The following is a 12,260-nucleotide window of genomic DNA, read 5'->3' on the forward strand; positions in this document are numbered from 1 at the left end:
ATACAATAAAATAAAATTTTTTAAAAAAGCAATATTCTATTGTGACATGCTTGGACTGCATGGAATCCATCATCGCTGCCAAGACTCTCAACTGAAGGCGCGTGACCCTGTGCCTCTAAGTCTGTCTTCAGACAATATTTATGGAGATTGTAATGGGGAAATCTAATATTTGCCTTGTTTATTTTTTAAAAAGCCTACATTAATGGCAAAAATGGTAAATAATCTCTCTCTCTTTTTTACTATTCCAGGATTTCACCATCAAGGATGTTTTTGAGCCCTTCCTAAGGAAAATAGACACCAAAACACCAGTCATAGCAAAGAAAAACCAAGAAGACATGTTCAAATGCAAAATCAATTTAAGTACAGATTCCATAGACTATGAAGACCAAGACCCTCCATACCCAGCACATGCAGACTCTGCAAGACCCACTACTAAAGTCAGGGACAAATCTCCTTCTATCATCTTAATAAAGCCTTTAGACACAAAGGATAAGTCAGCCCCTGACACTACTGACATCCCCCAAAAGACTTCAACCACTGACAGTAAATTAGCCCAGGATTCTGCTACCTCAGCAAAGACTGTAGGCAGTAATGAGTCAGTCCCCAATATTATCGTCACCCCCACAAAGATTTCAAGCACGGAAGCTAAGCTTGCCCAGGATCCTTTTGCCACCCCGGTAAAGATGTTAGATATTAAGTTAAAGGAAAGACCACCAAATGTGTCTTTACCAGACCTTGAAAGAGAGTCATCATTGAATGGAAATATAAATGCACTTCAGTTCTCAAGATCAGTAAGCCTTGCTTCCCAATTAGAAAAACTTAAACAGTCATTGATTCTCAAGTCACTTTTAAGTAAAAACTTTCAAGACCTTTCAGATAAATTATTTTCTGAACTAGAAGTTCCTATGGCCACTGAAGCAAGAGAGAAAAGTCGTAGTTCTCTGCGTCTTATTCATGATGAACTATCTGGTGATTTGAAAGACAAAATACCAGTTAAAAGTGAAGAGTTAACTCCCTGGAATTTAGCAAGAGACATTTCACAGTTCATTTTAAGTCAAGTCAGTAATGATTTAACTGCAAATTTATTTTCAAGAAAAGGATCAGGAACTTTTCCAGAGGTAGAAAGAGAACTAATCTCTGACAAAAGTTTAGAGACTGATGAAGTACATATTCCAACTAAAAGAAAAAGTAGCTTCAAAAAGAAACATTTAGAAAGTGAAGTGCCTCGCTCTAAATCAGGTTTAAATGGCTTCACACATGACGATGATCTAAAGCAGATATTCACTGCACCGATCTTGTCAGAGATAGGAGTAAGACAATTGAGTGAGATGCAAATGGATTTTCAACATCAGTTACCCACAGTCTGGGAAAATGTATCTTCAAATAGTCTAGCTCCCCATGAAGAAAACAAAGATGAGATAAAATTGCCGCCGGCCAAATCTGTCATAAGCCAAATGATACAGACATTTCCTGTAGATACTCTTTTAGACTCTGGGATAATCAAAGTGGTAGAATTAGATAAAGAAGACAAGAGTTTATTACCGGGCACAGAGATACCTTTCATTGAAGACAATTCAAGGGGTCTCACAGAGGACAATTCAAAATATTTTTCAGAGCAGAATATATTCATGATTCCCAGAGAAATCACTTCTTCTTTGGATAGAGTTGAAGTTGTAGGCAAAAGTCAAGATATGTCTTCAAAGGATTCCAAGTACCGGTCAACACCAGATAAAGAACCACATTTGCCAAGTAGTGCTTATCAGTTTGGTAGAAAAGGAAAATATCGAAGTTCTCCTTTAGAACGTTTAAGCGACTCAGTAACAGATACACATACTGAGTCAGATGTGGCCATTATAAAATCCTTTTTACGGAACATATTTAATGTTTTTTTCAAATACAATCAGCCTGAAAGGAGACAACCAGAAAAAGAATTAAAAACACTAATTAATCATCCTTTTCTAGGTACAAAAGATCTTGAAGAAATTGAAGAAAGTCTTGACAACATAGGCAGACTAGGCAGAAAACCTCTATTAAGCCCAAAGCTGCGTGTATTTCTAAAAGAACTCTCAGAGCCAGAAGTAAAAAATGTAAAATCTGAATTAAGTAAATATATCCAGCATTATCTTGTTGAAAGACTTTCAGAATCGGGACATATCACCAAAGAGGACTTACCAAAAATCTATCACAATCTGTATTTGATGAACGAGAAGGCAGAGCCCAAAGGACAAATGATCTTTCTGGAGAAATATTCAGGAACTATAAATGAAATCATATCCTTTGTAAATAATTTTAGCCATAATTTCATAGACAAACACTTGGAAATAAAATTAAGATCTTTTTTATCTGAACTTCTCCAAAACTATTTCTTGAACAATCTCTCTGGAAGTAGTTTATTTAAAGAAAGAAAACCTGAGACTGTGCACTCAAATATATCTTCTCTAAGAACTAAAAGTGCCTCAATATCTTTTCACGAATTAGGACATGATATTTCAAAGGGGACTTTTGGCAGAAAGCTTGAAATAGATGTGAAATATTCTTTAAATAAGTCTCTACAAAACTACCTTGTAACTTTTTCAGAAAATGAACTGTCAGCTGTAAAAGTGAATTTGAGAAAATACCTCTGTCAGCTTTTTATAGAAAAACTTTCAAGATCAGGACTAATCAGTGAAAGACAGTTAGAAAGGACCAACCAGCCTATCAATTTAGTCAGTTCTAGTACCACATTTCTAAAAAGCATAAAGCCAGATTTGTCTTACAGAGATGAAGATGATTATATGGAGAAGGATTTAAAAGAGCAAAATGAAAATTCAAAAGTCATTCAGAAAACCAAGGCTCCAGAGGATAGACTTATAGAAATAGAACTGACCAGAAAAGAAGAAAAGGCTTACTTTTCCAAAGACCCATCAGCAGCTAGGGAAAGTAAAAGATACCAGTCTCCAGAAGCTGCTAAATCACCCAGCTTAGTGAAAGAGCAAACTTCTTCCAACAAAAATACTGAGCCTATTCCAGTAGCTAAGTCACTGGAAAATCTTGCAGACACGCTACGGAAGAAACGAAAAGAACATGGCTTCTTGCAGTTTACTCAAGCAGAAAAACTAGTTGTTCGGACAGAGATTCAAGACCCACATAGTTGGGGTAACAAGTCAACAACACCTCACACAAATGCTTGCTTTGAAAGAACATGTAAAGCAGAGTTTCTTGAAACAAAGGAAAAACCCGAAGAGGTACTGTTACTATATCCACAAATCATTAATTGCAAGATGCAAAATGAAGCTGAAGAATATGTGAACAAAGTCACTTCTCCTTCCAGGCAGACATATACTCATTTCAATTCAGAATCTGGGGAGAAATCAAAATTAGATGACCAGTATTGTCAGAGATTGAAAGGAAATAATAACAATAACAAAAAGCGTTTAGCAACATTGGCACAAAACAAAAAAGAAAGACCAACTCTTCACTTAAAGCAGAGTGAGACTTGTGTAGAAAAATACTCCCAGGTCCCTGAATTACAACCACTGAAATATGAATATGGGGAAATTGAAAAGATCTCAAAGCCATCCTTCTTCCCAGAAGTGTCAAAGACAGAAAATCTGAAAGTTAGAGTTCAAAAAGAAAAGGATCATGTCGGCAAACAAAAGAAATCCTTCAATAAGGTAGATAGATTATTACCAACCGCACTGCCCTCGACCAGAGTTCTAAAGAAATCTGTTCCCAAGACAATGCTTCATTGGACTGCAAGAACAACTATACATGTAATAATGTTTTTTTAAGTCTTCTACTTCTGTACTCCATTAAGTTCTGTTAATTATTTATGAGTGTGTGTGTGTGTGTGTGTGTGTGTGTGTGTGTTTGACCTTATTGCCCCAGGAAATCCAGGCTTTCAAATTTAAACAGTTTTCACATTCATGGATCACATCATCTGATTAGAAAATGCAGTTTGGAGCTGGGCAGTGTTGCATCCGGTTAAGCACACTTAGTACCAAGTGCAAGGAACCCAGCAAGGATTTGGGTTGGAGCCCCTGGCTCCCCACCTGCAGGGGAAAGCTTCACAAGCCGTGGAGCAGGTCTACAGGTGTCTCTCTATCTCTTTCCCTATCACCTCTCCTCTTTCAATTTCAATCTGCCCTATCCAATAAAAATGAAAAGAAAAAAAAAAAAGCCGCCAGGGTCAGCGGATTTGTAGAGCAGGCACTGAGCCCCAGTGATAACCTTGGAGGCAAACTCAGAGGTCTGTTAACAAACTATAATTTTTGCATAAAATAAAGGGCACCCCATTCTCAGCATGAGTTAGTGCAGGGCACCCTTTCCTCTGTGCAGATTCTGTAGACTAGTCTGACCAAGGCACGATCCCCATGCATGGAAAACAGGCTGGAGACCGGCCGTGCTTCACTCTCCCTCAGTCTCAGGACTGTTTTACAAGCACCAAACTGGACTAGCCACTGACAATGGTTGTGTAATAGGGAAACACAGTGCTTTCCACTTCGTGGAGATACAAGTACAATTTGCCTTTCAAAATCACGTAGTTGTCATTGCTTCAGTAAACAGATATAAAACTCCTGTTATGCATGTATTGTTCTGCTAAACAATAGGAGTATGAAAGTGTTAAGATCTATTGTAAAATTAACTGCAAAGTTTCAACGTCTGCTCTTCTCACTGCCACTTCTCTGCTTTATCACGTGCTGAGAAGCTTGGGAATCTCAAATCTGTTTTTAATATTTATATGAAATAACTAGGAAGATAAATCTGCGACAAGGCTTTCTACAAAAACTATTTATTTGCCTTTTTTTTTTTTTATTGCCACCAGGGTTATTACTGGGGTTTGGTGCCTGCACAATGAATTCACTGCTCCCAGTGGTCATTGTCTGTCTTTCTTTCTTTCTTTCTTTCTTTCTTTCTTTCTTTCTTTCTTTCTTTCTTTCTTTCTTTCTTTAAATTTCATTTTTGGAAGGCAGCTATGCTCACCACTATACCACCAACACCTTCGCTAAATTTCATTTTTGGATAGAAAAAGGACTTGAGAGGAAAGAGGGCGAGGGAGGAAAAGACACACACATAGAGAGTCCTTGAGCTACACCCCCACCCCCCACCCCCAAGGCTTGAACCCAGGTCCTAGTTTATGGTATTGTCTGTGCTCAGTTTCATATACAAAACACTTTAAAGCAAAGTTAAAATCTATGAGTAGAAGGGACTTAATTTTTTGGACTTCTGCTTTCCCTTGTTAGTGTATATAAACAGACACTTTCCATGATTGGAAAAACTCACAAATTCTAAACCTGGTATTAAATAGATAGTGTGATATACATCATTCTACTTTTGAATGAAAAATGGATCTAATATCAAAATAGTTACTTCCAATTTTCTTTCCACATCAGAACAAATTATTAGTTTTGTAATAAAGCAAATTACTATGGGGTAATGCTCTCAACTTTAGATCTGTCTAAATTCAGAAACTGATGATAGCACTGAGTACGTATGTGTACATGTGTGTGCCTGCGCACACGGGTGTCGATACTGGGAAGCGGAAGTACAAGACAGGCTCACAGTCATTGGAAAAGACTTTTTGGTGCATCTCTAAACAAATGGAATCTTTAATGTAATCACTTTTTCAAATAAAATAGATTGTTTATGTTATACAGTAGGAGGCTATCTATATAGGGTCTTAGAATCTTTGCTCTAGGATTCATCAGGGTGTGTGTGTGTGTGTGTGTGTGTGTGTGTGTGTGTGTGTGTGTGTGTTATATTCAGGTTTAGATAGATTTACCTCTGTTAAAAACCAATAGTCCCGGGAGTCAGGCATAGCACAGTGGGTTAAGTGCAAGTGGTGCAAAGCGCAATGACCAGTGTAAGGATCCCGGTTCGAGCCCCCAGCTCCCCACCTGCAGGGGAGTCACTTTACAGGTGGTGAAGCAGGTCTGCAGGTGTCTCTCTTTCTCTCCCCCTCTCTGTCTTCCCCTCCTCTCTCCATTTCTCTCCTCAGCAACAATGACAGCAATAACAACAACAACAATAAACAGCAATGGCAACAAAAGGGAAAATTAAAAACCAATAGTCCCTTGATTTCTCTCTCTAGTGAAGCTTGTAATAGAGAATTGACTGGTGAGAGGGCAGCTATCAGAAAGATTTCCTCATCCAATTCCCCAAGATCCAGTTCTGTCCCTTGTGCCATCTCCCAGGCCAAATTCCCTAAAGTCCAAGACTCTCCCAAAGGAATGAAAACAGAAAACAGAGAAGTGAGCTATAGGAACCCTCAGAAAAATAGCCTGTCCTGTGGGGCTCCATGGCACTCTTGTGAGAAGTTGTATCAACTGAATAGAATTGTGAAGCAAGATTAGCTATTACACCCCCCACCCTCCCCACCCCATCCCCCCATGTAGCAGAAATTCCCTTAATAACTTGACTGACCTCACTGCTCCATGTCTGGGACTGGGAAGAATGTTCTCTTGCCCTCTGCAAAACCCTGGGAAGAATGCTAGGAGTTTTGTCTGTAGAATGTGCCCTCTAACTTCATGGCACCTACCCCTAAGTATCTCTCTCACTACCTTATTTTTTCCCACTTCCCCTCAACCTCCAATTCTTTTTTTTTAATTTACTTTCCCTTTTGTTGCCCTTTTTTATTGTTATTGTAGTTATTGATGTTGTCGTTGTTAGGACAGAGAAATGTAGAGAGGAGGGGATGACAGAGGCGGGAGAGAAAGACAGACACCTGCAGACCTGCTTCACCACTTGTGAAGTGACTACTCTGCAGGTGGAAAGCCGGGGGCTCGCATCGGGATCCTTATACCTGTCCTTGCGCTTAACCTGCTGTGCTACCGCCCAACTCCCTCAACCTCCAGTTCTTTAGTCCACACTCACTTCCTCTCCACATCAAAACAGACCATGCTGTGGCCACGTCCGCAAAGTTTCAACCAACAGACTACACTTAAATTGAAGAAGATAGGACTTTATACTAGTCTGAGAATGGCCAATAGCTTCATATTCTCTGAGTTGTTATATGCCCCCTTCTTTCTTTTTTTTTTTTTTTTACCAGAGCTCTGGTTTATGGTGGTGCAGGGGATTGAACCTGGGACCTTGGAGTCTCAGGCATGAAAATCTCATTGCATAACCATTATGCTATCTAGTCCCACTAGGTTATTATATTCTCATTGTAAAGTGTAGCTAATGATGGGGCATCACTGTGAGTTTACTAATGACCACACCAGCGTGTACATTTTAGGATGGATAAAGTGGCAAACATTTTCCTAATCAGATGTTTTTTTTTTTTTCATTTCTTGTGCTAGAGAGATAGCTTACCAGGTAGGCGAGACCTTGGACCCACCCGGTAAGCTCTCTCTCTGGGAAAAGTACCAAGGTAGCCCCAAAACCCAGGTTGGAGACACAGCCCCATATGGAAGGTGCTGAACCATGGGAGGAAGAAGTATTAATGCTCTGGTATCCCCTTTCTCCACCCTCACCCCCCATCTCTGTAACTGAATGAAGAGACGGCAAAGCAGGGTGGGGGAAATCACTCAGCTACAAGGGACCCATTGCTACTACAAAGTTTTTATAAGATTCCAAAATAAATACAAGTGTAGAGAACAACAAAATATATAACCATATTTTTAATCATTTTAAAAAGATTCACTCTATTTTTTAATTTTTTTAATATATTTATTTTATTTATTTATTCCCTTTTGTTGCCCTTGTTGTTTTATTGTTGTAGCTATTATTGTTGTTGTCGTCGTTGTTGGATAGGACAGAGAGAAATGGAGAGAGGAGGGGAAGACAGAGAGGAGGAGAGAAAGATAGACACCTGCAGACCTGCTTCACCGCCTGTGAAGCGACTCCCCTGCAGGTGGGGAGCCGGGGTTCGAACTGGGATCCTTATGCCGGTCCTTGTGCTTTGCGCCACCTGCGCTTAACCCGCTGCAGTACAGCCCGACTCCCAGATTCACTCTATTTTTGATAGAGATAAATTGAGAGGGGAGGGGAAGAGAAATAGAAAGAGAGACTCCTGCAGTACTGGCTCACCGCTCACGAAGCTTCACCCCTGCAGGTGGGCATGGGGAGGTTCGAACCTTTCATGGTGATGTGTGCACTCTACAGGGCGCACCGCCACCTGGCCTCATATAACCAGCTTCTCTAAAGTTAGGCAGGAGGAAAGGAAAATAAAACCCTCACTTCACTATCCAAGCACAACCACAGCTTCTTTGTTTTCTTTTATTATTTTGGTAAATATCCCTCCAGTTACTCCGATGTTTTCCTTATGCTCAGAACATACAAATTATTTATTGTAAACATTCTAACCACATTTTTAGATGCTAGACTCCCTCATGCTGTGGGTGTACAAAATAGTCTGAGTGTGGATGACCTGGACAGTAAAGCATGAGTTCATGATTTCTATCTGGAGTTAAGGAGAATTGTAGAACAGACTTTAAATATGTACTTTTATGAAACCTAACTCACCAATTGGTCTTTTAATACTTAGGATTGTTTGGATAGATTTGAGGAACCACATATGGACTCCTTTCCACATCTGGAAAAAACAAAATCAAGATCAAACTTTCTTAGAAAGAGCCCAGTTCATAGCCGCCATCAAGTGAAACACTCGGCAAGACCTTACACTGCTCCAGAGATTAACAAACGACGAGAAAACTATACTGGGAAGCTCATGAGCCCTCGACAGGTATCAGCAGGCATAGTTCACACGAATGATTCAGTCCCAGGCTATGAATTGCATAAAATGTGGCAGAGAAGACTTAAAAAAGAACACTGAAAAATGCTGGCTCATTTGTGATGTTCAAATTCACAAACTTTTTCCCCCCATTAATAAAATGGTTCAGAGATATGTCCTATTATGTGACAAAAGTCAGCAAATCTCACCCTGTTAGAACCATTTTAATAAAGAAAAAAGAAACATTTTTGATGCAAGTGTGTTTCTGTTCAAAACCTTAGTAATATTCCATTGTGTATATATACCACAGCTTTCTCAGCCACTCATCTGTTGTTGGGCACCTGGGTTATTTCACTTTTTTCACTTAAAAAATGAAAAAAAAAAGTGTTCTTCAGGACAGAATAGATGGAACTGGAGGTTATTAGGCTCAGTGAAGTAGGTAAAGAGGTGAAAGATAAACAAAAGTAGTTAAACTTGTCTTTAAGACCTTCTGAGAATTCTTGGTGGTTATTGCCAGGGGTGGAGGACATGATAGATGTGAGGGAGATGAAGGCACAGAACTTTGGTGATAGAAGTGGTGTGGAACTATAACCCTGTAATTTTATGACCATATAAATCCCTAACAAAAATTGAAAGAATGGGTTCTGTTTCTATCAAGAACAGTATTTGGATCTTGCCGAATTTTGGTTAATTTGTGAAAAACAAAACCCTCAACCTATAGTTTTTTTCAGTTGCAATTTTTTTCTGCCATAAATCATAAAGAACATGGGATTTAAGTAGAAATAGGTGACAGGAAACATAATTCCCAGAGCCGAGTGGCAGTGCACCTGGTTGAGTGCACACATTACAGTGTGCAAGGACCCAGGTTCAAGCCCTGGTCCTCACCTGCGGGGGGGTGAGGGGGGTGGGAAGCTTCACAAGTGGTGTCTGTCTCTCTCTTAATCTCCCTCTCCCCTCTCAATTTCTCTCTGTCTCTACCCAAAATAAAGATAAAAAAACCCTATAAAAATAAAACATAATTCCTGATTATTTAGTAGTATGACCAAGACAGTAATTTCTGAGGCCAAAAATTTCTAATTAAGTCTATGATTGTCAGTACTTGTATCACTCAGAATATAACTGGGGTTGGGGGAAGCCCAAATAACTGCATCTTTTTTAGTAGAAGGAACAAAGGATTTATTTGATAGGTAATAAAACTGAGAATGAGAAAGCAAAAGGACTGCTGAGGTAAACCACGGGAGAAAAGGAAGAAAAGAAGCCACCTTCAGATGAAAGGGACCATAGGAAGAAGTGGTGTTAGTTCCAAAGTCCCAAAGCAGAGAACACAGAAGATACAGCTGCTGTCAGAAGTACCACAGGAAGCCATGGAGTAGGGTAAAGGGTAAGCTATCTCATAGCTCTTCTCTTCATCTTGCCTCTGTTCTGTTGCTATTCCCTCTCTGGAAAAAAAGGAGTGGAGACTCATGGGAAATGTAGTTCCCAGGGAACAAGGTAGGATGGTGAAGAGAACTTGAGAGCTACCAAGAAATAGGTAGCAGGAGGGTTGGACCGTAGTGCACTGAGTTAAGCGCCCATAGTACAAAGTGTAAGGGCTTGTGCAAGGGTCCCAGTTCTAGCCCTGGGCTCCCCATCTGCAGGGGGGACCACTTCACAAGCACTGAGGCATGTCTGCAGGTGTCTCTCCCCCTTCCTTCTTAATTTCTCTGTGTCCTATCAAAAAGAAAAAAAAAAAAGGAAAAGGAAAAAATGGCCACAGGAGCAGCTGATTTCGTAGTGCAGGCACCAAGCCCCAGCTTGGAGGCAAAAAGAAAAAAAAAAGAGGCTGTTTGTATTTTTTTATTATTACCTTTTATTTAGGTATTGGATAGCAAGGACCAGGCAAAAAGAAAAAAAAAATTAACAATGTGACTTGCAATGCAAGTGGAAAATTTTACTAGAGGAGAATCTCCAATCCCTTGTCTCATTATTATTATTATTAGTGATAATATTTCGATACTTAGTTTATAAGTTTCCTACTAGAGGAATATTTCCCCTGCTGGAGCATGACTAAATAGAGGGCCCGAGTATCTTCCGGGTTCATTGAATCAAACACCATGTTGTCCCCAATTTACTAAGTTATGTGTGTGAACTTTTTCCTTTTTTTTTTTTTTTTTTGAGAAAGTTCTTTCCTTGGCAAAATAAAATAGAAGCAATATTTTAGCTTTATCCAGTTACCCAGTGAAAACAAATAAACACATGAAATCCATTCGGTAAAGCTTCATTGAGCTCCCCACACAGTGCATGAATGCAGGTGGTTCATAAGTTACATTAGTAGAAAAGTGTTTATTGTATGCTTTACATTGGGTTGTTCTAGTTCTCCCCCGCCAAGAAAATTGGATCAGTCCTGCTAGTTTCGTAGGCCCGCTTGGCCCCGCCCCTAGGAACCCCGAGAGAATTCCAGAGTTTGAGAGAGTGCTTGGCGCTGCTGCGAGAGAAAGAGGCAGCAGAGTTCTGTTTGGTGATTAGTTTGTCTTAGTTTATAAATCGTTGTTCCTGAATAAAGAAATACAGCTTCCCTGCCCAGCCATTGTCTCCGTGTCTCTGTTACCCGCCCATGAAGCTAGCCCGGCCAGCTGGAGCCTCCGAATTTTTAACAACAAGTGTTGTTGAGCCCTTTAAAAAAAATAAAAGAAAACTACTTTTTAATATATTTCAAATTTTCAAGTTTTCTTTTAAAGCAGAAAAAAATCCTCAAACCCATTATTCAAAGTAAAGACAGCAGAAAAAGATTAGACATGGTAGGCAGAACAATGACTACCCCATCCCAAACTCACATCCTATCCTAGGAATCTTCGAATGTTACATGGCAAAAGAGACCTTGCAGCTGTGCTTAATTTTTTTAAGGCAATGTTAAATAGTACTGTATAGATTAAGAAAGTCCACTAACTGAGCTTGAAGGAATCCTATTGAGATTAATACCAGATGATCTCAGGTGGAACTTTAGAACCAAGGTCAGAAAGGGAAAACACAAAGCAAAACTTGGGCTGGGTTTGGTATATTGCTAAAGCAAAGGACTCTGGGAGTTGGGGTGGGGGGAGGGGGTCAGGGAAGCTTGAGGTCATGCTGAAGGAGGGCGGAAAAGGATCTAAGAAACCTATTATAGAGAGATAAGAAGTTGTACTCATGTATCAACAACTGTACTAACCTCCCATCCCAATAAAATGAAGGAAGGAAAGAAGGAAGGAAGGAAGGAAGGAAGGAAGGAAGGAAGGAAGGAAGGAAGGGAGGAAGGAAGGAAACAAGGAAAGAAGCAAGGAAGGAAAGAAGAGAGGGAAGGGTAGGTCAGTCCATTACCCGAGGCAGGTCCCAACTGAGCACAGTTCAAACTATACTCTCTTATTGCAATATGCCTTTTATTTTTCTACTAATAAGGTTATATCATTAACTGAGATCTCTGTGTCTTTATGTTCTTTGTATTCCCTGCTGGAGCATCTGCCTTCATTGAATCAAACACCATGTTGTCTCCAATTTACTAGGTTATGTAGGTTATGTTTTTCTTTCTTTCTTTTTTTTTTTGAGAAAGTCCTTTCCTTGGCAAAATAGAAGCAATGTTTTAGCTTTATGCAGTGAT

At 39.7% G+C, this 12,260-nt stretch overlaps 1 protein-coding gene across 1 annotated transcript in view; it reads left to right on the forward strand.

The window, feature by feature from the left end:
- C2CD6 (C2 calcium dependent domain containing 6) overlaps positions 1 to 8,882 on the forward strand; it is a 133,570-nt gene extending 124,688 nt beyond the window's left edge. The window contains exons 18-19 of the mRNA XM_060194151.1: positions 249 to 3,752; positions 8,465 to 8,882. Of these exons, the coding sequence (XP_060050134.1) occupies positions 249 to 3,752; positions 8,465 to 8,752 (3,792 nt within the window). The 3' untranslated portion in view covers positions 8,753 to 8,882. The remainder of the gene's footprint in view (positions 1 to 248; positions 3,753 to 8,464) is intronic.
- The last annotated feature ends 3,378 nt before the right edge of the window (positions 8,883 to 12,260 follow it).

Source organism: Erinaceus europaeus, chromosome 7 (assembly GCF_950295315.1).
Source record: "Erinaceus europaeus chromosome 7, mEriEur2.1, whole genome shotgun sequence".
Classification (NCBI taxonomy): Eukaryota; Metazoa; Chordata; class Mammalia; order Eulipotyphla; family Erinaceidae; genus Erinaceus; species Erinaceus europaeus.